We start from the raw sequence: 26,587 nt of genomic DNA, 5'->3' as shown, positions 1-26,587 counted from the left end.
CTTTTAAAACACTTTCTTCCTTGTATTCTTTTCCCAGTTTATGATGTCCCTTTTCATCTCTTTTCCTTTTAACAGGTTTCAGATCTCTCCTCCTCACATGGTGAAACAAGCCTAACTCAAAATAGTTCCAGGATACTTCTAAATAGTTTGTAATAAACAAGGAACATCCACCTGGGTATTATATTTTTTTTTTCTTGTTCACTGCCACATCTTCGCACAGAATTTGTCTTCAGTCAATATTAAAAGCAACATCTGGAAAAGGCAACAATTCCTGAGAATAAACCCAAAGTCACTGAGCTGTTACTCATTTTCCTGCCTGCAAGTTACTCATTTTCCTATGCTTAGGGAGGAAGGGCCATCAGGGCAGCCACACAAGTTCTTGCATTTATTCCTTCTGAATAAAAAAAAAATTAAAAAATGCCATTTCTATTTTTTTTTTAACCTCAGGGCTGAGTTTTGCCAGGATCAGGAGGACATCAGTCAGGCTCAGTTTGGGATGAACACGAGGAGGACAGAGCAAGGTTTGCTTGCTGGTCCTTTGGTAAGAAGGGGACTTTCAGAGAATGCTCAATGCCAATGCAACTTCTGCCTCTGAGCAACAAACCCAAAGCAATCCAGCAAAACAAAACCTCACTGACAACCAACATAGTTTCCATCTGAGAAAAACTCTGATGCACAAATGCTTTACAGCAAGCAGATGACAAGGCAATAAAAAGTGCATTCAGATCTTTGGATGTCACCCTGTCACATTAGTCAGGGTTCTGGCAGGCTCTGCCAGGCAGATAAATGCAAGCAGCTATTTGGGATAAATTCAGCCATTTAATTGCTAGTTCCATCATCACTTTCAAGTCCCCCTTTTGTTCTCATAAGGATTTATTCACAGTAGATGTAATCCTGTTTGTAGCCATGTCCTACAAAACTGCACATGCACCTCAGTGTTATCCCAGCTGGAATTTTAGGAATTAAACTCCTCTTGGATTGAGCCCTCTGGGGCCCATTGATTAAAACCTCATAACAGATTTTTAAAGGCTTGAAACTGAAGGTCTGCAGTAAAATGGCAGCAATAGAACACCACTCCAGTGTGTCAGAAAATGAAATTAAATCTCTGTGTTCCTTTTAATAGGTGCACAACCAAAGCCAGAAATGAAATATAGAGGACTCTACAGAACCAGAACATAAAGAGACTGAAATCTGGGCAGCCTTGAAGCCACTTAAATTTGAGGAGACAACAAATTCTGATTTAATCATAGAATCATAGAATTAGCGGGGTTGGAAGGGACCTCAGAGATCATCTAGTCCAACCCTTGACCCACCGGAGCAGTTGCTAGACCATGGCACTGAGTGCCACATCCAGTCTTTTTTTAAATGTCTCCGGGACGGAGAATCTACCACCTCACCGGCAGTCCATTCCATAGCTGATCACCCTCTCGGTGAAGAAATTCTTTCTAATATCTAACCTAAACTCTCCCCTGGCACAAACTTAAGGACTGTGTCCTCTTGTCCTTGTCTGAAGGTCGTCTGTGAAAAGAGTCCAGTTCCCACCTCGCTACAGGCCCTCCTTCAGGTAGTTGTAGACAGCAATGAGGTCTCCCCTGAGCCTCCTCTCTTCGGCTGAACAGGCCCCAGCTCTCTCCAGCCTCTCCTCATAGGGTCTGTGCTCGTAGTCCCTTCCACCAGCCTGGTTGCCCTCCTTTGGACCTGTTTCCAGGACCTGCTACATCCTTCTTAAACTGAGGGGCCCAGAACTGGACCACATGTACTCCGAGGTGTACTCGGTGTTTAGGATTCTTCTTCATTCTGGATGGAAAGCACCATAATCACACAACCCACTGCTCTTTCCATTGGTGTTTTGAGAATTTTGAACAGCCTGACCGCTGCAGGTGTTGGTGCCCAAAGTGGTTTTCCTCTGAGCCAAAGCCTTTATTTTCTGCTGGATCACCTCTGGCTTCTCCTCCAGCACCTGCTGAAAGCAGAGAGCAGAAAGCTGGCAGAGAGCACGGAGCTGGCACCAGGATCCCATCACAGGAAATCCAGCTACTGGGTGAACTCTTAGAACATCCCCAGAGGTTGAATGGTGTCTGGGAGTTCTGCCCCATCCATCCCATCAGTTTAAAAATTAATGCATGAAGCAAAGTGAAGTTCAGTCAAGTGCAAAGAAGCACAATGATTTCTTCCTCTCTTGTTAGCAACACTCATTTTTTCAAGCATTTTACAATGCTCACTAAATAAACCACACAACTGATCAATGAACATGCAGACCCTCAGTGTTAATGATGCCATAGGCAGTCAATCTTCATAGAAACAGAATAAAAGTACTATAAGATTGATAGAAGTACATAAGAACTATGTGAAAGCCGTGTCTCAGCCAAGTTTAATCCTAGCTATTTAAACTTGAATTATCACCAGAATCTCTAAGACCTGTAGGTTTATTCCAGATTATGGCTGGCTTATTGCATCCCATGCTTTGCAAAATTAATGACATTTTATACTATTATTTATTCTCAGTTGCATGGTGCACAGACTGTACTCAGATTATTGTTTTGTAACATTAACAACATCACTTAAACTCATCCCATTTTTCACAGAAAGTGCTCCATGACAACTATTAGAAAAGCCTGGCTCTCAAATTCAAGTTAATAAAATGAATCCTGAGCTTGACTGTGAAAAGGATTCAACTGCCCTTGTCTGCACTCACAAAAAAAGGGCACACATCCTCTGAAAGATGTCACATTTGGGTCCTAAGAATCCCATAGGGATATAAACGCCTGGTAGAGCAAATATAGCAAGGAGAACCACGATATCATCAGGAAACTGCCTAAACTAGTCACTCAACTCACTAGTTACCTGGTTAGCTGGCCAGGTCAGTGTCACCTCCATGATGAGGTAGGGTCCCATCTGTGACTCTGTAGGTTTTTAGCTACCAGATGCACACTTTTGTTCTTTTTTCTTTCTTTCCTTTTTTTTCCTAATTCTGGAAAGAAGCTGGTTTTTTAAAGCATTTCAAAATCATCTTTGTAGTGAAATGAGGCAACCAGCTGCCACGAGTACCAGGTAATGGAATGAGCTTGTATTAAGCCCCACCTAGGCCTGATTAGGGCCCAACGCTCATGCTACTGAAGGGAGGTAATTTACCTGTACTTTAAAGTTTAATTAAGTAACATAGCAGATAAGGACTCAATGACAAAGCCCAGTAGATTCACAAGTTATATAAATCAACCCTTTTAAGTCTAAACAGGATTTGAGAGGATACATCCTCTATTGGCCAGTCAAGATTTAACAAGCTCAGTGTCCCTGTCTCATTCTACATGCTCCTTATAAATATTATTTTTACATTGGCATGCTAGGGGGGGCAACACCATCACCCAAACCAAAACGCAGTTATATAAATACATTTTCCTCCTTTTCCCACTGCCAAGAGTGTCTCCCAGTAGGAAGAAGGCAATGTTTAAAGTAAAAGGTATTTCTACATGTAGCAAGACAAACCTCTCTTAGGGCACGGGGCTCCTGGGGTCCAAGAGGTGTTCCAGCAGAAGTGCACAAACAGTGCTCTGAGTCTGTTGTCCTCAGGATTAGTTGCCCTGGTTAGGTGCTACTGCTCCAGATTCAACCAACCTCTCTGCTGGCTTGCTCAGGAATGAGCTGAGCCTGTGCTTCAAGCCTCACCATTTATTGACCCCCTAATCCTGCTCATCCACAGCTGGAGCCCCCCCTTATTAGGCCAGGTGGGCTTAACACAAGCTTATTCCCATTACCTGGTAATTAGTGGCACCTGGTTGCCTCATTTCACTACAATCTTCAACACAGAAAAAAGACTTAGAGGGAGAAGTTTTCTAACCAGATCCTCACTCTGAACAGATCCCTTGTGGTGATAGAATTCTTGCAGCAGTAACACTTGTAAGCTAAAGGTTAAATACCAACCTTCAAATGGCTTTTGGGGAGCAGCAAAGACCTGTTTTTCTGAACCAACAAAAAGATGAGGCACTAGAAATCATCTACAGAGCATGGATATGAAATTCCCTATTTTATGCCCTGCATCTCTAAGTCTCCCAAATGCCATGACTCTGTTAAATTAAATTAGGCCGATTTAATCAAATGAAGCACTGGATAACTAATATAAAATAGAATGCCCTCAGACATTATTTTCTATCTTCAAAACCTACAAGCCTTGCTGATGTTGCAGGCTAATTGTAACCAAAAAGCCTTGGTGCCATTCTGAGAAGTAATAGGGAAAATTTGAGGTTTTTTAAGTCTTAAAAGACTTTTTTACTGAGTGCACTCAGGCTCAGCCATCAACAACTGATAAATAAATACACAGTCACTGACACATATTTTGGGAGTCTGGAAGAGACCCACTGCCTGCACAGCTGGTGAGGACACTGTCCCTCAGCCCCTAGATTGATGAATTATAAAATCTTTGGGTGGAAGGGACCTTAAAGCTCCTCCAGTCCCAACCCATGGGTAGGGACACCTCCACAGCCCAGGTGCTCCAAGCCCATCCAACCTCACATTGGACAAATTCCAAGAGGGGGCATCCACAACTTCCTTGGGCAACCTGGGCCAGGGCTCACCACCCTCAAATTAAAGAATTTCTTTCCCTTAATTTAAAGAATTTCACTCCTCACTTGTGTACTCATGCTCAGTCTTGCCAGGTATGGCAGCCTCTCATAAACAGGGTCAGGGCTTTTTGCAGACCAAGCTGGAGGGATATGATGGGATATTTCTCTCTCTTCTTTTTTTTCTTTAAGGGAGGGACCTTAAAGCTCATCCACTCCCAACCCCATGGGCAGGGACACATCCCACAGCCCAGGGTGCTCCCAGCCCCATCCAACCTGGACTTGAACATTTCCAGGGATGGGGCAGCCACAACTTCTCTGGGAAACCTGGCACAGGGGCTCAGCATCCTCACACCAAAGAATTTCTTCCCCATGTCCAACCTCAATCTCCCCTCTCCAAGTTTTAACCCATTTCCCTTCTCCTCTCCCTACCACCCCATGTCCAAAGCCCTCCCCCAGCTTTCTTGTAGCCCCTTCAGATATTGGAGGGTTGCTCTGAGCTCACCTGGGAGCCTCCTCTGCTCCAGGCTGAACAACCCCAATCCATCTCCATTGGTTCTCTCAGATCACACAGAGAAGGGAAGGGACAGCAGATCCCTTCTGACACCTCAGCCATGGCTACAAATGACAGCCAAGCTGGCTATGGGGTGTCTGATGACTTCTGCCAGGCCAGGGATGGCATCCCAGGCTGTAGCAGCTACTACAACCTTCCAGAGATCCTCTGTAGTTACTTCAGCTGTAAGCAAACCCAACACAGCATCCTTTAGATGCTAACGTAATGTGGGTCAGCAATCCTAAAACAGGCAGGCTGGCTTCTGGGTTTCTTGTCCTTTGGAAATACCTCTTCACCTCTTTTCATTTCAAAGCACCTTTTCTTTGGTGTTTTTCTATTTTGGGGGGGCATGTGCTGAAGCTCTGGCTGCCAGCAGCTGCCTCTGCAACCTCGAGAATCCTGCTTAGATTCCAGAGTCCAGCACCATAAAAATAAATAAACACTCCCCAAATGAGTGTTTATTTAATTTTTACACATATTTTACAAGAGAGAAATCCAAAGGAATTCTGTCTGGCTAACACTGGCTAAACAAATGAAGGGATAAATCTCCAGCATGGGAAGTGTTTGCTTCAAATTCATCCACACTGTTTAAGATCCTTTACTTAAGTACCACTGGAGCATCATCAGAGAGGAAGAACTATGAGTAATTATTGCTTTGATTCAAAAATAGATTATATAAAGGAACGTGTAATCCTCTTAGTGAGGATATGTCTGTCTGTCTTATGCTGATTGCTTGTCTTTTGAAATCCTTTTGGGCCTCAGTTCAGTCAAATACTTAAACACAGTGCTTAAGGTGAAGCAGAATCTGTTTCCACAGGATCTGAAGAGTGGTTTTGGGTGATTTACTGAGTCACAGCCTGGATCATTAATGCTTCAAGTTAAACATTTTTCCAGAGAAAAGGAAATCAGGAAACTAAAGGAGATTATCTGAAGTTTCTTTCACTGAAAGGGAGGAACATTGAGGAAGGCATCAAAGCACTGAATGGATCTGAATATTTTAGAGGCTTCATTCTTAGGTGTCCTGGTTTGGGCCAGGATAAAGGTGATTTTCTGTCTTATACTTGTGCTTTTAGCTAAGTCTCTTGTAAGTAGTTGCACTTGTTGAAATGAACAGCAAGTTTCTCAGACAGTGTGTGCTTCTAGGACTGATAACACTTGATGTTTAGAGTTACAGCCAGAGCCTGGTGTGCAGAGCCAAGGACACTGCTCAGCTCTGAGGAAAACATTTTACTGTCCAGGAGGACAAAGAGGTCCCACCTGAGCCCTCCTTTGGGGAGGAACAGACAAGATAGATGCCAGAACTGACCAAACAGAGGATTCCATCCCATATACGTCACACTCAGTATAAATTTGAGGCATCACGAGGGCCGAGCCAGATCCTTTCCAGATTTCCAGATTTCCAGACTTCAGGATTTCCTGATTTCCTGCTTCCCTTCCTTCACCCGGCATCCTGGGAGGATTCCATCCCTTCCTCTGCCTGTGCTCCTGATCCATCCCAGCCCATATCTGTGTGTTCCTGCCTCCAGCTCCAACTGCTGCTGACCCCAGGATTCCAGCCTGGACTTTCCCAGGGCTGCCCTGCAGCCTCGGGGGTGACCTGAGAGTTACTGGGGGAAAAGGGGGGAAGAATGTGGGATCCATTTTCCTGTATATTTGTATAGATTTAGTAATTTTACCTATTTATCATTACTGTTCATTAAAGTTGTGTAGTTTAGTTTCCAACCCATCAGTCTCTCTCCCTTATTCTCTCTCCTTTCTTTATCAAGGAGGAGAGAGAGATTAATAGAGAGCATCTGGTACTCGGTTTAATTGCCAGGCCAGTGTTAAACCCTGACATTAGGGTATTTGCCTGGAAGTCCTAATTCAGGTTTACAAAGTTGAAGAGGGTGAAAAAATTAAAGCCAAAATTCAATAGTTATGAAAAAAATAAACATAAATAATTCACACTAAGCTGGCAATCAGCCTGATGTAGCAAACAGCAGCTAACGTTGGCTTTATGTTTCCTATGAACTGACAGATATAACAAGGAAGGAGTTTGCTTCTTTTCTTTCCCTCCTCAGATTTACCATCAAACCCATGTAACCCACTCTGTCATTTTCCAAGCACCTTCTTGCTACACATCAAAAATAAGAAAAATAGATAACAAAGAGGCAGAGAATTAAAGAAGATGCAAAAATTAAAGTCAGACCCACTCAGAGATGCAGAGAGATGTGAGCCAGACCCTTTCGTGGAGTAATGTCAATTTACACCTAGTAAAGCCTGGGCAAAAACCTTTCCATGTGAAAGGAACATTTAAGCCTCCAAAATCAGCACAATGAAAACCAAGTTGCCATCATCTAATGAGAATGAAAGCATACAAGTTATTAAAATGGTTTTCCCATAATAGGCTTCACTTTTAGCAAGGCTTAATACATGTCTCCACAGGAGCTTTGCCAAGCAAGGATAACACCAGTTCTTACCTGAGCTTTTATTTGTTTTGTTTTGTCTACTCTTTACTTGCTCAGTCCATAGGGTAGGATAACGAGATGCTATATCTGGAAAAGAAACAGCAGGACAAAGCTTGTAAATGCTACTACGTTTCTTGTTTTGTGTTTTGTTTTTTTTTTTTTTAATTTATTAGCATAATAAGTGGCTAATTTTAAAGACATTTATAATAAGAAAATAAGAAAAGGGCCCACTGGTTTCTATCAGTACAGTTCAAATCTTTATTCATGCAAAGGCCCAAATAGTTCCTCTCTTATCCCATCCATACAAGTGACTGCAATAAATACTTGGAGACTGAAATTATGTCTAGCTGGAATAAAAATTTCTCAGTGTGGCCCCCAAATGGGTCATAACTTCAGCTCAGATTCTGGGAGATGTGCAGCAAGTGCTGAGGCAGCCACAAAATGAGGCTGGCACTGCATGCAAGCCTTGAGCTTTCCATTTCCAGAGTTCTGCATTTCCCCAGAGGGAAATCAGCCTGACAGAACATCTCCAGGCAATGTGCTGAGGAGAGAATTTACCCCTTAACATCTTTATTTGCCCACTTTTAATCCCCACTCTGGCTCAAGTTTAAACCCTGAGTAGTGACAATTAAAATTTGCTAATGTTGGGCTCTGTAGCTGCAGCATCACCTCAAAGCTCCCACACCAAAGTCATTGCTTGTAAATAAAAACTGAATTTGCTGCCTTTATCTGGGAAAAGATGCAGATGCTTTCAATTTCTTGCAATTTCTGCTCCAGCAGTCACCCCAACTCCAAAGCAGCAGTTGAGCTGGTGGTACAAGCTCCAGCCTGTGTACTTGCAGTGCCCAACATGTTAATGCTCACCTTCTTCATCACCTTGAGGCTGAGTCTCCAGGGCAGGAGCTGAGGCATCATCTGAATTCAGAATGGAAAAGATTTGCAAGGAGACTACAATTATGAGAGTAAGCTAAATAAGTGCACATAGGTGACAGATACTCATGATTTGCACATAGCCCCGGCCCCTAAACAAACAATTCCAGCATCATTTCGAGGTGCTACCCAGCATAAATATCTGCAGATCATGGACTAAAAATGGATGGTTTCTGAAGTTCTGGCTGAGAAAATGATTGCAGGGTATTTAACGAGGCCTGAAGTGATCCCATCACTTCCCAGATAATAATTCTTCACTGCTAATGCAGCCTGGGAATACCTAAGGGTGATAAGTGAACTAAAGAAGCAATAAGATAAATGTATAGGAGGGGTGAGACCTGTGAAAGCAAAAGCAGTCTGGGGCAAATGAGTGGCTGCAGACATGCTGACACCTTAAAATGAAAGGAAAGTTTCTTTTGGCACAGCAGGATCTGTTCAAGAGTCAAGCAGATTTTCTAAGCAAGATTCACAGATTAAGGAACCAAAACTTTGTGTAATTCTTATCCTCCAAACAGCCATCTCCATCCATCCACTACCAAACCATTGCTGGAAGAAAAGGGGGAGGAAAATTTGCAGGACTGGTGAGAGGATGTGGGGGATTTGAGGTTCTGTGGGGGTCGTGCTGGAAAAGAAAAATTCAACATGAGAAATCATTCAAGTTAGCATTTGGTGAGGAAAGGTGATACCCAGAGGCCTATCTGAACATGATTATGCTTTTATTATTTAAAATTATTTCAGATATTGGTTAAATATGACTTAGTGGGCTCTGCTAGGCCACATTTTCCAATCATTGCTCCAGCATCATGGAGCTCACTCCAAGCCCAAGATGTCCCCAGCAAACAGCATCTTCTGTGCAAGGGTTTTATGAGCATTTCTTGCAGTTGCACAACTGCCTCTCAGCCCAACATACTTTCCAGATGGTTTTCCTGGCATTTTCATGGAAACTGGAAAGGAACTGAGAAGCTTTGCCTTGAATTTAGCCCTATCAGGGTAGGAGTGAGCAGGTTTAAGGCTCACACACTACCTGTGTCCATTGCTTCTTGCTGCTGCAATGCAGAACATCCTCCTCCTCTTTCTTGTCACCATCACAGCTGTCAGGTTTTGTGTTGGGGTTTTTTTTATTTATTTTAATCTGTATTTTTTAAATGCAGATCCTGCAGAGGCTCTGGAGGCCACAGCCTAATTCCCAGCCCATCCAAGATGCCAGGTAAAATCAGGATTGGAGGTCTCAGATTTCACCTCATTCTTCAGTCAGGGTTCAGCAGCTCAGTCACAGAAATATCCTAAACAAGTAGGATATGTGTGGGAGTTCATTCGGTTCAGAGCTGCAAATGAAAGTCCTGACCTAAAGCAAACAGGTCACTTAAGGTTAATGGAAGCCACAAATAGTCTGGAAATACATGAAGCAACAATTTTCCAGTACTTTGTAGCCATTAGGCTGTAGGGAAGCACTGATTTTCTAAAACCTAAGAGTGCAGCAGTGGATTTAAACGTTGTGCATACTGCAAGGAAGCAAAAAAAATCCTATAAAAAAAAATATTTCAGTTATATTTCTGATGGACAAAACAGTTATTAAAATTAGCACTCATATGCGCTACAGGCTGGGCACAGAGTGGCTGGAGAGCAGCCAGGCAGAAAGGGACCTGGGAGTCTGCATCGACAAGAAACTGAACATGAGCCAGCAGTGTGCCCAGGTGGCCAAGAAGGCCAATGGCATCCTGGCCTGTATCAGAAACAGCGTCACCAGCAGGTCCAGGGAGGTGATTCTTCCCCTGTACTCAGCACTGGTGAGGCCACACCTCGAGTCCTGTGTCCAGTTCTGGGCCCCTCAGTTTAAGAAGGATGTAGAGGTCCTGGAACAGGTCCAAAGGAGGGCAACCAGGCTGGTGAAGGGACTCGAGCACAGGCCCTATGAGGAGAGGCTGAGAGAGCTGGGGCTGTTCAGCCTGAAGAAGAGGAGGCTCAGGGGAGACCTCATTGCTGTCTACAACTCCCTGAAAGGAGGCTGTAGCGAGGTGGGAACTGGACTCTTTTCACAGACGACCTTCAACAAGACAAGAGGACACAGTCTTAAGTTGTGCCAGGGGAGGTTTAGGTTAGATATTAGAAAGAATTTCTTCACGGAGAGGGTGATCAGGCTATGGAATGGACTGCCCGGTGAGGTGGGAGATTCTCCGTCCCTGGAGACATTTAAAAAAAGACTGGATGTGGCACTCAGTGCCATGGTCTAGCAACTGCTCCGGTGGGTCAAGGGTTGGACTAGATGATCTCTGAGGTCCCTTCCAACCCGGCTAATTCTATGATTCTATGATTCATTTAAAATTAATTTATGCCCTGGTAACAGACAGCAACATTTCATGTGCTATTTTCAGCTGAATATTTTGAAGTGCTTGGAGAGTTCATACTTTATTTTTTCCTACAGCAGAAGCAACTCCTTCATTGAAATCTACCAGCTCTGTTGGGAGTTGTACCAGACTTTGGCCTGCCAGCACACTACACACCCTGCCCTATCTCTAACAACAACAATCAGCTGGCCATGAATTTAAATCATTGGATAAATTAATCATAAGAGAGAGCAAAGTGCTGGGTCCAAGATGACTGGAGGACTGCCTGCCATGGAAATAAAGGGAGGGCTCCAGTTCCAGAGGTTTTGTGGCTGCAGAATGCTGCCCTTATCAAGCAGACAGAATAATCTGTGCTCCAGGGCAAGCAAAGAGGATGGGAAAATATTCAGAGTGTGGCTATGGGAAGAAAAGTTATTTTCTAGACAGCCCAGAGCAGCAAAGTCTGGAGGAATGAGAGCAGAAAAGTATAATTTCTGTGGATATATGGATAAATGCATGCATAAAATTAATATGCAATGCAGAAATACAATTAGTAGTGTGTATTCATATGTATTATACATGTATAATACATTATTAATATATATTGTTGATGTATAATAAATTATTAATATATATTATGAACCTAAACTTATGGAAAATACAATGCAGAAATACAATTAATAATGTGTATTCATATGTATTATACATTTATAATACATTATTTATATATATTATAGATTTATAATACATTATTAATATATATTATTAATCTAAACCTATGGGAAATACAGAAATACAATTAATGATGTGTATTCATATATATTATACATTTATAATACATTATTAATATATGTTATAGGTTTATAATAACTTATTAATATATATTATCAAAAATACATAAATACAATTAATGATGTGTTTATATATATATTATACATTTCTAATACATTATTAATATATATTATAGATGTATAATAAATTATTAATATATATTATGAATCTCAACTCATGGAAAATAGAATGCAGAAATACAACTAAATTGTGTATTCATATATATTATAGATGTATAATACATTATTTATATATATTATAGATTTATAATAAATTATTAATATATATTATGAATCTAAACATATGGAAAATAGAGAAATACAATTAATGATGTGTATTCATATATATTATACATGTATAATACATTATTAATATATATTATAGATTTATAATAAATAATTAATATATATTATGAATCTAAACCTATGGAAAATAGAGAAATACAATTAATGATGTGTATTTAAATATATTATACATTTATAATACATTTTTAATATATATTATAGATGTATAATAAATTATTAATATATATTATGAATCTCAACTTATGGAAAATACAGAAAAAAATCAATAATGTGTATTCATATATATTATACATTTATAATACATTATTTATAATATTATAGATTTATAATAAATTATTAATATATATTATGAATCTAAACATATGGGAAATACAGAAATACAATTAATAATGTGCATTCATATATATTATACATGTATATTATGTTATTAATATATATTATAGATGTATAATAAATTATTAATATATATTCTGAATCTAAACATATGGAAAATACAATTAATAATGTGTATTCATATAATTATACATGTATGATACATTATTAATATTTATTAGAGATGTATAATAAATTATTAATATATATTGTGAATCTAAACTTATGGAAAATACATAAACACAATTACTAATGTGTATTCATATAATTATACATTTATAATACATTATTAATATATGTTATAGGTTTATAATAAATTATTAATATATATTATTAATCTCAACTTATGGAAAATAAAATGCAGAAATACAATTAATAATGTGTATTTATATATATTATACATTTATAATACATTATAAATATATATTATAGGTTTATTAAATTATTAATATATATTATTAATCTAAACTAATGGAAAAGCACAGTGGGGTGTCCTACACCTCTCTGAACTTCCATAATTTCCCTTCAAAGGACTACTGAGATATTTACCTGCTTTTCCTGCACCTTCTCGTTGGGGAAGTTTCTCACTCACTGACCCTGCAATTGGGAAAGAAATTAACCAGAAAACAAAATGTTATTTTAACTTTTAATATGTTTTTTAACACAAGTTTAATGATTAATTCATTGGGTTTTTTCAGCAATAAATACCAACAAATAAAAAAGAATACCAAAATAATACCAAAAAATACCAAAAAAAAAAAAAATTGGCTTTTTATTCTGAATTACATCTTTAGAAGTGGTCTTAGTTAAAAGAGCCACAGGGAGTAATTAAAATGCAGGATTCTCACTCAATTCTTAGTGCATTGTCCACACACCTCTTGTAATGAAAGAAAACCAAAATACCAGATCTGACAGATGCTCAAAAAATAGGTGAAATATTTTGGTTGCCTTAATTTGCTTTCTTTATTTCCCTCTGGAATAGATAAATTCATTGGGTTTAAAAGAAACAAACACCAACAAAATACATAAAATAAAATAATAAAATAAAATAAACCCCCCAAAACAAAAGAAAAAAGAAAAAGGAAAAAAAAAAAACACCAAAGCCAAACACCCTGAACTTTGTAGCACAATAAATCTGTTTGAAAAGAAGATTTTTAAATAAAAGAACCCCCCAAAATCCCAGACCTTGTGGGATGGCTGAACTGATAGTTACTTCAGCACATATCTCAGTCAGTGGGAAGACAACAAACAGCACAAATCTGATTTTAAAACCTCCAGAAGAACCCATGACAATGGAGCCACGCTGGGGTTACCATCTGAAGGGTTCAGGTTTTTACCCAGCTTTTATAAATCCATATTAAAAAAATATTCTAGTTTAAACCTCTTTCCTTTTTTTGGTGGTAATGTGTTTGTTGTTTTGGGGTTTTTTTCTGTTTGAATCACCAAAAATTCAATATACTCAGTAATGTATTAGAATCATAGGATCACAGAATTGGCTGGGTTGGAAGGGACCTCAGAGATCATCAAGTCCAACCCTTGATCCACTCCCGCTGCAGTTCCCAGCCCATGGCACTCAGTGCCACATCCAGGCTCTTTGGAAAGATCTCCAGACACGGAGAATCCACTACTTCCCTGGGCAGCCCATTCCAATGCCTGATCACCCTCTCCAGAAAGAAATTCTTTCTCATCTCCAACCTAAACCTCCCCTGGCACAACTTGAGACCTTTTGTGCCCTCTTGTCTTGCTGAGAGTTGCCTGGGAAAAGAGCCCAACCCCCCCTGGCTCCAACCTCCTTTCAGGGAGTTGGAGAGAGTGATGAGGTCTCCCCTGAGCCTCCTCTTCTCCAGCCTCAACACCCCCAGCTCCCTCAGCCCTTCCCCACAGGAATTCTGCTGGATCCCTTCACAGCCTCCTTGCTCTTCTCTGGACCTGCTCCAGCACCTCAAGCTCCTTCCTGAACTTCCTGAGGGGCCCAGAACTGGACACAGGACTCAAGCTGTGGCCTCCCCAGAGCTGAGCACAGGGGCAGAATCCCTTCCCTGGACCTGCTGGCCACGCTCTTCCTGAGCCAGCCCAGGATGCCATTGGCCTTCTTGGCCACCTGGGCACACTGCTGGCTCATGGTCACCTTCCTGGCAATCCAGACTCCCAGGTCCCTCTCTGTCTGGCTGCTCTCCAACCACTCTGTGCCCAGCCTGGAGCTCCCCATGGGGTTGTTGTGGCCAAAGTGCAGGACCCGGCCCTTGGCCGTGTTAAACTCGTAAATTAGTATTGATTCAGACAGGAAAAAAATCAAGCCTTTATTATTGTAGGAATTACATCCAAGAGGGTTTGTGATAACTTGTTTTAAACAGACTGCAATAATCATTTGTTCTGTTCACTCAGGAGGAGTCAGATTCTTGCACTGAAGTTACCTGAAGCCAAAAGATTTGAGGGTTTTTTGATACTTGGCTTGAATTTGATAAGAGGCTCAGCTTGAACTCCAATAAGATGTTCCAGTTTTAGGAAATGTTGCCTAGAAAATTACAGGTTGGTTTTGTTTTTTTCCTAGTTGCACTAAATTACAGTGACCCAATCTTTCCTTGAATTTCATCCACTAACAACCAACCCTGAAGTTTCTCAATTTAATGTTGATGCTGGGGTATAATCACAATTCTCTTGTAAATACTGAGAGTTTAGGTCTGATTCTCATCCTCACTAAAGGAATTTACACCAATTTATGAGCAGAAATGAGGTCTCAGCCTGGGGAATATGTGATGAATTACAGCCTTTTAGCAATAAAATGTTAAAAAAAGCCTCACTTGGACACCAGTGTTGTCCCTCCATCCAGAACCACTATGATAAATTGAATTTACAAGTCAGTTTATTCCAAAGCAATTTAAAACATTGCCAAAATGTATATAATATGCCATTAAACCAAAGGCAGAAAGTTGTTTTCAGATGACATTAACACCAAGAGGCTTCCAAGATTACTCCACCTGTATCTGAAATGGTGAGAAATGATGACTAAATGTATTTGTGTGCATACCCCATGCAGCGCTACAGGCTGGGGACAGAGTGGCTGGAGAGCAGCCAGGCAGAAAGGGACCTGGAAGTCTGCATTGACAAGAAACTGAACATGAGCCAGCAGTGTGCCCAGGTGGCCAAGAAGGCCAATGGCATCCTGGCCTGTATCAGGAACAGCGTGGCCAGCAGGTCCAGGGAGGTGATTCTTCCCCTGTACTCAGCGCTGGTTAGGCCACACCTCGAGTCCTGTGTCCAGTTCTGGGCCCCTCAGTTTAAGAAGGATGTAGAGGTCCTGGAACAGGTCCAAAGGAGGGCAACCAGGCTGGTGAAGGGACTCGAGCACAGGCCCTATGAGGAGAGGCTGAGAGAGCTGGGGCTGTTCAGCCTGAAGAAGAGGAGGCTCAGGGGAGACCTCATTGCTGTCTACAACTCCCTGAAAGGAGGCTGTAGCGAGGTGGGAACTGGACTCTTTTCACAGACGACCTTCAACAAGACAAGAGGACACAGTCTTAAGTTGTGCCAGGGGAGGTTTAGGTTAGATATTAGAAAGAATTTCTTCACGGAGAGGGTGATCAGGCTATGGAATGGACTGCCTGGTGAGGTGGTAGATTCTCCGTCCCTGGAGACATTTAAAAAAAGACTGGATGTGGCACTCAGTGCCATGGTCTAGCAACTGCTCCGGTGGGTCAAGGGTTGGACTAGATGATCTCTGAGGTCCCTTCCAACCCGGCTAATTCTATGATTCTATGATTCTATGATTCTAACTGGATTTTTTTTTACTATGCTATGCTCTTTTTTTTAACCTAAATATTGATTGAAAATTGATGGATGAAGAGAGTGGCATTTACAAAACCCAGCTTTATGATAGTGAATATAATAGAATCTCATTTCACTACGAAATTAGATGGATAGTAGAAAATTAGGCTCACTTGGGCTGTCAATTTTTTAATAATCTTAAGAAGTGAAGGAAAATAGTCCCAGAATGGAACAAAAATGGTCACAGAATTTCCTACAAAGGGAAATCTGCACTTTTCCTACAATTTCACCTGAACTTCTGAACTGATAAAACTTTGATTGTCTCCAAGCTGGAGGTCAGCAGCTTGGTCAAGCCCCCTCTGAGCTTCTATCAGGTTGGGTTTTTTCTACTATTTTGTGACTGTTTGAGGTAGAATTCCTTCTAGCTTGAATTGTGAGAGGAAGTTGCATTTTTTAAGGTTCTAGGAAATAGTATCTTCAATACTCACATTTTTAGGCAAGTTCAGCTTTTAAGCTTTCAGTGTACTATTACCAACCAGATCACCAGATAAATACATGTATGGAAGGTGACCAGGCAAGGAAGATTACTTTAAAAAGAGGAACCAATCCCCTTCTACTTTGCACATTCCCTTTGCCATCTCTGTGTTTATGATTCTGATGAATTAAAATTAAAAAAAAAACCCTACAGATTTAGGCCTTATTTATTGCAAGCCCCTCACTTCTGCCCAGTTTCAGCCCAAGAGCTTCTGAGCCCCAATAGATCTTCCAGGGAGCTTGAGGTGAGTTTTTTGTTTGTGAATTATCATGTATATTGCTGATAGCTCTGATCTTGTGTGTCTGGGCTTCAAAAGAGGAGGTGAGTGGCTTCTATTACCCAGTTTAAATAACAATTTCTGATCTCATGGTAAAGACTACTTGGTATGGAATCACTGAGTGCAAGTATCAAACAGCAGGACAGTAAATTCCCCACGCTGTGCTATATTTCCCATATGTCTGTGTCTGGCTGTATTTAAAGGGAAATTACTGGGTATTGGGACAGAATTAGATAATTCAAGGGTGGATGTTTGCCCTGCTACTAAAAGCAATGAAATGTAAACTTTACAGCCTTGCTAAATATCTTAATTTGATTATAATATGATACAAACAGGAGGAGGACTGAACTTTTACAAGTACTTGTGTTTTGGCTATGAAGACGATAGTAGCATCTTACTTGTAAGGTAGTAAAACTGCTCCAAAGAATACTAAAACCTGTATCCATACCTCTGCATCCTCACTGGAAAAAGCCCAGAACAGTCAATATGGCACAAAACCCCTGCAATAGGTGAACATTTGATTTTCCAAGGACAACTTAACACCTGCTTTTCAATTTCTGCCCCATTTCCCAGGACTCCAGGAATTTCTGCACTTCCCTGCTGGGCTGATAACAGAGAGGGGGAGTTGTAAAAATGTCTTTCTGACATCTGGTGTTCTTTAGTGAAAGCAATGGGGGGACATTCATCATTTTTAAGAAGCTTTCTATTTAATGCTGTCAGGGGAATGTGTTTGATTTACTCTCCTCACCACTGCTCCCACCCCCGTGGAGTGGAATGGCATCCTGAGATTTATCAGGTGTGCTTTAGCATGGCCAAGTGTTGGTGTGGGAATAGCTGGGAAGGGTGGAAAAAGAGCCTCTTTCAGCTAAAGATGTAGTAATTGAAGCAAAGGTTTGAACAGAAAGGTTTGAACAGTCCTGCATCTTTTAAATGCTCCTTAGAACCTCCGTCCTTCCACACTTTGTGCCTCCAGCAAATCAACTTCAATAGGAGCAGCCAGAACCAACTCAATAAGCACAAAATTGCTCAGACCCCTCTTGTAGATACATAAAATAAAAGAGATGTGACAGCTTTCTGTCTCAGGACCTGAGAAAACTTCAGGAAACATCGTTATCCAGTTAAACAATATTAATACTTAGACTTGCAGGTGGATGGTTTGACCTAACTAATGTTGTGATATTCTAAAATAAAGGTGAGGCACAGACAGGAAATAGAGAAACCCAACTGCCCAGCCTAAATTCTGCTCCACATTTTCTCTATTACAATCTAAGTTCTTCCAGGCTCTCATGCTCCTATTTCTGGATATTCCTCAAAGTCAAAGGTGGTTCTACTTGGAGAAAAGGGAAGGCAGGAAATTATCCCAGAATTTAGGAACAGCACAGTTGATCAGGAACATGTTCATAGAATCATAGAATCCTAGAATCACAGAATTGGCTGGGTTGGAAGGGACCTCAGAGATCATCAAGTCCAACCCTTGATCCACTCCCGCTGCAGTTCCCAGCCCATGGCACTCAGTGCCACATCCAGGCTCTTTGGAAAGATCTCCAGACACGGAGAATCCACTACTTCCCTGGGCAGCCCATTCCAATGCCTGATCACCCTCTCCAGAAAGAAATTCTTTCTCATCTCCAACCTAAACCTCCCCTGGCACAACTTGAGACCTTTTGTGCCCTCTTGTCTTGCTGAGAGTTGCCTGGGAAAAGAGCCCAACCCCCCCCTGGCTCCAACCTCCTTTCAGGGAGTTGGAGAGAGTGATGAGGTCTCCCCTGAGCCTCCTCTTCTCCAGCCTCAACACCCCCAGCTCCCTCAGCCCTTCCTCACAGCACTTGTGCTGGATCCCTTCACAGCCTCCTTGCTCTTCTCTGGACCTGCTCCAGCACCTCAAGCTCCTGCCTGAACTTCCTGAGGGGCCCAGAACTGGACACAGGACTCAAGCTGTGGCCTCCCCAGAGCTGAGCACAGGGGAAGAATCCCTTCCTTGGACCTGCTGGCCACGCTCTTCCTGAGCCAGCCCAGGATGCCATTGGCCTTCTTGGCCACCTGGGCACACTGCTGGCTCATGGTCACCTTCCTGGCAATCCAGACTCCCAGGTCCCTCTCTGTCTGGCTGCTCTCCAACCACTCTGTGCCCAGCCTGGAGCTCCCCATGGGGTTGTTGTGGCCAAAGTGCAGGACCCGGCACTTGGAATGTTGAACCTCATCCCGTTGGGATCATCCCAACTCTCCAGTCTGTCCAGGTCCCTCTGCAGAGCCCTCCTGCCTTCCAGCTGATCCACACTCCCCCCAGCTTAGTGTCATCTGTGAATTTGCTGATGATGGACTCAATCCCTTCATCTAAATCATCAATAAAGATATTGAACAGAACTGGGCCCAACACTGATCCCTGGGGGACACCACTGGTGACCGTGGTTCAGATGTTCAAAGCTCATCTGAACTTACTGAAGGATTAATGTAGAACTGAGACACTGAACACTTCCACTGCAAAGAGAAATTGTCACACATTCCATGCTATCACATTTCCAGGAGAAAACCATTATCCAAGGGTGCTCACCAGTGGCCCTCACTGCCATCAACATTGCAAAGGGAAAAGGTGACAAAATGCAATCCTGGGATTAAAAAAGCCTGGCACCTGCAAACTGGGAAATCTGGAAAAATACATTGCAGAATCCACAGAAACAAGTGAAAATCTGGAAACATGGTGATGTCAGGAGGCCACTGCTAGAGCAAAAAATAGCAAGGCAGTGCCTGCAATCACACCATGGGTTATGCTGCCCAGGACCAGCCCTGAAATACCAGGTAAGAGAGGAGTACATCCACTTAACTGCAGCATCCCCATGAATGCTTTGGATTTAACTCCTGTGCACAGTGGTACGAAAGACACTAGAAAAGAGAAAAACACTGTAAAAGAGAAAAAAAGAGAATAAAAGAGTATGAAAGAGTATAAAAGAGAATAAGAGTATAAAAGAGGAGTATAAAAGAGGAGTATAAAAGAGGGGTATAAAAGAGGGGTATAAAAGAGAATCAGTGGTGTTTTGGAAAACATCAGCAATCCTGGAGACAAAAAAAACCCTAAAAAAATCAAACCAGCAACCTGTTACACTAAGGAGATGGCAATTTTACCCATCTATTGGGAAATGGAAGAAGGGTGCATTGTGCTTCAGGCTTTCATTCTGCTTTAGAGGAGCAGTTTTGCCTTATTATCCCACAGAACTTCTCTGCTGAGTGAGGTTTCTCCAGACCTCTTAAAACTGAGCCTCTAGCCCCCACTACTACAAAATCCCCTAACACTTCAAATCTTTTTCCAGACTCTTCTGTTGCTGGGCTTCTTTCCTGAGGGACAAAGAAGGGGTGAGCAGGAAAAAGTGAGGGACTGCAAGAAACCTGGGGAGGGACTTTTTGGAAGGGTGTCTAGTGATGGGACAAGGGGAAATGGTTTTAAGATGGGAGAGGGGAGATTTAGGTTAGATATTAGGAAGAAATTATTTACTATGAGGGTGGTGAGACCCTGGCACAGGTTGCCCAGAGAGGTGGTGGAAGCCCCATCCATCCCTGGAAGTTTTTAAGTCGAGGCTGGATGGGGCTTGGAGCAACCTGGACTGTGGGAGGTGTCCCTGCCCATGCAGGGGTTGGACCTGGATGAGCTTTAAGGTCCCTTCCAACCCAAACTATTCTAGGAGAGCACCAATATGGGAAGGATATGTGCAAATATTCCCAAAGGGTCTCATAACAACTGGAAAATTACCCACTTGTTATTTTTGTTCTTTCATGAAGCAAAATCAGACTGCAAACTCACCTGGGCCCTGGAGCAGTCTATTTGTCTCTGAGCTACTAAATTAAATTAATACTAAATTAAAACCCTGTGCTGCTCTCATCTTTCTTCTTTGCATTTCTGTAAAGCTAATTTTCCCTCCCCACCCCTGCAGAAAGGAGCAATCTGGCACTTTCTCTGCCAGGCAGATGAATAAACCTTGGAGAAGAACCCTGGCTTGGTTCCTGCAGACACAGAATAATTCTCATACTTCTCTACTGATTAAACCAGAACCACCCTACAGTTTCTCCTTGGAAATCCTGAATGCAAATGGAAATAGTAAAAGCACCATAACCAACCCAGCAGCATTTTGAGGCCAATGTAATGCCATGGGTTGGGATAATTTGCCAAACAACTGCTGGACTTTCAGCACCAGCAAAACCCTTTTTTCAATGCTGGGAAAGGGAAAGGGAGGAAGCTATAGAATGGGTTTTGGAGAGAAAGCAATGAAAACACATGGTTAGGGATGCCCTGGTTCTGGGGATGGAAAGCACCTCTGTCCAAGAATACATTGAAGCAAAAAATGCAATCCTAACCATGAAGATGTCATCCAGCTATAAAAAAATAATCACATCTAAATGAATGCACAATATTCTCTATCTTAAGGTTTCTGAACACATCAAATTATTCTTCAAATTACCTGTCATCCCACAGTGACTTTTCAGGATTAATCTGAAAAGTACTTTCTGGCAAATGTTCAACTGCAGCCGAGGTGCATGGAATATTCTGTAAATCATTTAAAGAAGACAGGCCCTAAACTTGGAATTAACTTTTCATAATCTTCACTGAAACTTCTCAGTGTGCTCTTCCTTCCTCCATCTATTTATTAAAAACATCAGCACTGGATGCTTGGATGGAAGGAGATCAGACCAAGTGAAATCCCTCAAAGGCTCTGATCAACTTCTTTCTTTTCCACTTTATTTATATTACAGGGTTGACTTCTTAAGCTATTTCTTTCACTCTCAAACAGAGAGTAGTGCTGCAGCACAAAAAAAAAGTGCAACAGAGTTTAAATATTTCCATGCAATTCTGTCAGCCTCAAGGATGAAAAATAGCAATTCCAGTGACTCTTCATACACTGGGGATTCATATTTATTATCAGTGTCAATGAAATGGGGTCAGAAGCAAGCTCCTAAAAAACCAGTTAACCTGTCAGTTGCCTGATGAAAGACAAAGAGCAGTACATGTGGCAATGAGTCTGATTTACCAACTAATTTATATAATTGATTCCATTAGGTTCTTAATATTTTGTTTCATTTTTATTCCCTCATTCATGGGATTTGCTGTGAGTCTTCTTTCCTTTGGCTTTATCACAATCAGGACATTCACAGTCTGTATTTTATTTACAGACTTTTATGCATTTTATTCACAGTCTGTGGTTTATTTTCCATATTCTAAATTCTAAAAAGGCAAAAGCTCTCTGAATTTTTTTGCAGTGGGTTTACATCCAAGAGAGTCTCAGCAAAAAGAAAGGACAATCTCAGCAAGTCAGTTGCACAGCTTTGTACCCTGACCCACAAATATCACCCAAATAACCTCTGCAGAAAACACCTTCAGTAGCTGGATTACAGTACAAATGAAGCAGCTGGACCACAGGAAAGTTTAGGCTGGCAGATCTCAGGATGGCAGAGGATCTCAGCACTACACAGAGTTTAAAAACCTCAGAGCCTCCATGAGTTCTGCAAATCCTCAAGGATGAGGAGTCCACAGCTCCCACCAGCACCTCTTTCTGGGCTGAACTACCCTTCCAGGGAAGGATTTTCATTCCCTAACCAGTTGCCACAGCTGAATTCTCATGTTTAGGACACAATTCCATAACCACACAATTCTTACCTGGGCACCTGGGGGTTTTGTGAGCCACAGCAGTGCCACTGATGGGACGACCATTGGGAGTGACACACCAGCAGTATCCTGTGTAACTGTGGCACTGAACCTGTTGGAAATGAGATGAACCACAGGCACCTTGTCAGGCATATGTCTGTTACCCCACTGCCTTTATAACACCCAAGTAAAAACAGACCAGTCCAGCTACACAGGCAAAAAGGTGGAAGAATAAACCATAATGCAGCTCATCACAGCCCTACATGTGATTCTTCATAATGAAGAGTTTATTTCAAGTGTGGCAGGTCCTTCAGAACCCAAAGGAAGAGGAAACCATTGAAATTTGTGATTGTTTGCTCCCTGTTTCAAAAGAGTGAGGTGCAGGTGTTAGGCAAACCTCACGATGATGCTCCCCAAGGGACACTGAAGTTGTTCCTGAAAGAAGCAACCTCCAGGTTTTTTTGTTTTCTACATGGAGAACATCTTGTTCCACCCAGTAAAGGAGAGGACAGAGTGCTTCTGCCAGCATTAATCATATCCCAAGCTGTCAGAAAGGAAACTCTTGGAATTCCTCTTCCAAACCAATTGCATTTCCTGTGGGGCCAGCACCACATTCCCTCACCCTGCTGAAACCCAGAGGGATTTTCCTCTGCTCACAGGGGCAGCAGAAAGTGACCTTCAGAGGGACACCTATCCCAGGCCAAGCTTCTAAATGTCTGAATTCCATGATCCAACCTCGGCCAATCAGCCCCATATGGTCCTGCAGAAATTCAGCTGAGAATTGGGAAGAATTCTGCATGATTCAGGTTTTAGCGTGAAGACACAGGATTTCTGCTTGGGATCAGGAACAGCTCTGAAATTCCAAGCATTTTACCATCTGATGAGTATTCAGGGGGCTACAAGAATGACTCAGCTGCCTCAGCCTAGAAGAAGAGGGAATGCAGCACAGGAACAGCAGCAATGTTTGGCTCTTTTGCTGTCCAACTCTGAAAAAAAAGAATGGGGACTCGGCACAAAACATGAATTTTCCTTCCATTTTTTTTTAACATCTGTGCTAGGACAAATTAAATGTCATTTTAAAACGGTATTTCCCTCTTATTCATCCCCTGAAAACACTCCTATTCTGACTTTCTGGTCACTCAGGATGCTAAATGAAAAATTTTCAACCTGGCTGTATGTGCCATCATCATTGCACTCGGGGATAAAGACTTGTTGGAATTCCTTGCGAGCTTGCTCCTGGGTGTACTTCCTCTCAGCCACACATCTGGAAACATCTGGAGAAAGAGAGAAGACAAGTCAGTTGGATGATGTAACACAGGTGAAAACCTAAATTAAGAAAAAGGAAGAAGGATCCAAGAGCCACGTGAAGAGAATTGGGATTATAATCAGGGCAAACACACAGTTTTTAGGAACAAAACCTCTGGGCAATGTTGTCCTCATTCACCTGCACTGATTCAATAATAATTTTGGACATGCTTGATTCATATTATGCTAAAATTTTCTCTAACAGTTCATGGTTTAGACGTGGTAAAATGCCTAGCACAGGGGTTGGGGTTTTTTTGTGTCCACCATGTGGTTTCTTGCATCATCTCCTGCTTTACTTTGCACTGGTCTCCATCCAGGACAAGGCAGAAAAACTACACAACTCTGAGTAGTATTTCTATAGTTTATGTATTATATCAGCTAAAACATGTAGAAGCCATTTCAGTCAGGCAGCTAAAAGGTGAAAAAAGACCCATACTATGGGGTTTTTTTGTTTGTTTAAAGCCACTACAGCTTTTAGCATGTTGCTGAGGCAGAATCAGTCCTTCAGAATCTGCTGGAGTTAAGTAGTTCCAGGACAAACGAGAATCCCAGGCAAGCCTAAGGTATTATTAATGAATTCAAGATGTAACTAACATCTGATTTAGAATATAAGCAGATAAATTTACTGCCTCTGATCTCTGCTTCGTTTAAAGCCTGTTTGACAGTAACTGGAGAGTTCTTTCTAGGGGTGAAACTGCCCAGTTATTACCTGGGAGACACAGGTGCTGGGGGGATTCAGAAATGTTTGGTTCAGAAAGGCCAAGGAGAGCATTTCCAGTCCATGCAAGTTGAATCTGAACAGTGAAGCTGCTTTCATTCCCTGTTTGATACCAACTTCTCTTAAACTAAAAGAGGGGAGAAACAATTCCTTGCCATGAGGGTAGAAAGATACTGTAAGAGGTTTTTATGGAGGCTGTTGATGCCTCATCCCTGGAACTGTTTAAGGCCAGGTTGGATGGGACTTGGAGCATCCTGGGCTGGTAGGAGGGATCCCTGCCCATGCAAGGGGTTGGATCTTGATATTTAAGGTTCCTTCCAACCCAAACCCTTCTATGAGTCTATGATCTTGACAGGCTTTTCCCATATAACCATCCCCAGCAGCATACAGGGGAGCCACATAAATTCCCTCTCCCCTGAGCAACCTCTCTGTGCCAGTAGCATCCTGGCATCCATGTGGAAAACCAGCAGAGAAGCTGGTCCTGCACCTGCAGAAATCCTTTCTACAGCTTAAATCCTTCACTGACTTTCTCCAGAGTTTTGGGCAACTCATCTGGCAACATAAACATCAAAATTTCAGGACAGGGACTTGTCCTCAGCATCTGAAACCCAAACCAGGCTCCCTCTATTCTCATTTTTGTATTGATTTCCCTTCTTCTGTGCATTATTTACTCTTCTCCCAGGAGCATTATGAGAGTCCAGACTGGTAAAATGCCCCAAAATTCAAGTTGTCTCACTTTGAAAAACCATGTTTCTGCCTTCACAATGTTAATCATATTATATTGGTTGAGGAGGGGTGTTCACAGAAATGCAATGTCACCTAAAATGGACAGGAAAGTTCAACCATCCAGAAATGTGAGGAGGAAAATAATAAGGAAATTAATTAATTGGCACTCTGGTACTTTAACAACTTTTTTCACCAAAGGAAAACGATGGGCAATGTACTGTGAAACTCAGGTAAAGTCTGTCAATGTCTGCACTGCCAAATTTTTTTTTTTGGGGGGGAAAAAAAAATACATCTTAAGCAAGCTTTAGTGTCGTAAGCCTTGTTCTGAGCATGGTTTGGTTATCCAGGACTTAATAACATGTGGTTTTAATGTAGCTAGTATTTTAACTGGAAATAAATCACTCCTTTGTTGGACCTCTGTCCTCGTTTTTCTAGAATGACATGTGGTTTAAATGTCCAAAAGGAAAAGTGATATAAATTCCATCACATAAAGTCTCTGGTATAGTACCAGCAGGGCTGTAAATTATCTCCAATATTTGAATTATCACAAAAAACATGCCAAGAGAAAGAGTTCTCCAAAACTCTCCACCACTTGGTGCCTAAACAGCCTGATGCTTAAAGGCCTCTTACTTGTGAATGATCTAATGTGCTTTAAAACCAACAATGACCAATTTTAGTAGAAGAGAAAATTCACTTTTGAACCTTTATTATTTTAATTTTATAACCATGGAAACGTTTTAAAGCTGTTGGGCATTGCTGTGCTTCAGTATGCCCAAAATAACCCCATGCAGAAGATATCTTATCAAGTTAAGCATCTGAAACTGTGGAGAGTCAAAATATTATTCTCAGTTTTGTTTTTTTATTTCACCAAGGAATTACCCCAGGGGAACACTTCTGACACAGAGATGTGGTCCAAACCTCAGAGAAGAAACGCAATAGGGTGGTCAGGATAAAAAAGAAGATATATGAAAAGATTCTTCCTCAGAATCTTAATGAGCATTAGATTGTTAATTCAGGAGTTAAATTCCTTCCAAATAAAACACAACTGAAGCCAAAAGAAGTTACAGTGTTGGGGTTTTTTTATAATATATTAGTAAGATGACACCAGCTGAGCATCTGCCTCTGTGTCCTGCTTGCAATACCTTCAAAATTACTCTGTGGTTTCAAACAAATTGTACAAAGAAGAAGAATTGAAGAGATTTGAGTGCTGGATATCTATGCAAAATATCAGATGAAAAAGAAGGAGAAACTTAATCCTTGCCATGAGTGGGAGAAAGGCTGAGCCATGAGCTCACATCAAAGTATGAACCAAGAGAGAGC

At 41.5% G+C, this 26,587-nt stretch overlaps 1 protein-coding gene across 6 annotated transcripts in view; it reads right to left on the bottom strand.

Moving 5' to 3' along the window:
- SMOC2 (SPARC related modular calcium binding 2) overlaps positions 1–26,587 on the bottom strand; it is a 156,414-nt gene that overhangs the window by 70,996 nt on the left and 58,831 nt on the right. For 4 of the 6 annotated variants that reach the window (XM_030448386.1, XM_030448388.1, XM_030448387.1 and 1 more), the window contains exons 3-7: positions 23,686–23,792; positions 22,531–22,630; positions 12,865–12,912; positions 8,418–8,501; positions 7,566–7,640 (exon numbers count right to left, since the gene is read on the bottom strand). In XM_030448386.1, the coding sequence (XP_030304246.1) occupies positions 7,566–7,640; positions 8,418–8,501; positions 12,865–12,912; positions 22,531–22,630; positions 23,686–23,792 (414 nt within the window). The remainder of the gene's footprint in view (positions 1–7,565; positions 7,641–8,417; positions 8,502–12,864; positions 12,913–22,530; positions 22,631–23,685; positions 23,793–26,587) is intronic. The other 2 variants (XM_030448391.1, XM_030448392.1) reach the window with 1 other exon arrangement.

The sequence above is a fragment of the Calypte anna genome, chromosome 3 (genome assembly GCF_003957555.1).
Source record: "Calypte anna isolate BGI_N300 chromosome 3, bCalAnn1_v1.p, whole genome shotgun sequence".
Classification (NCBI taxonomy): Eukaryota; Metazoa; Chordata; class Aves; order Apodiformes; family Trochilidae; genus Calypte; species Calypte anna.
The sequence above is the reverse complement of the archived record's forward strand: the minus strand, read 5'-3'. Positions and strand labels throughout refer to the sequence as shown.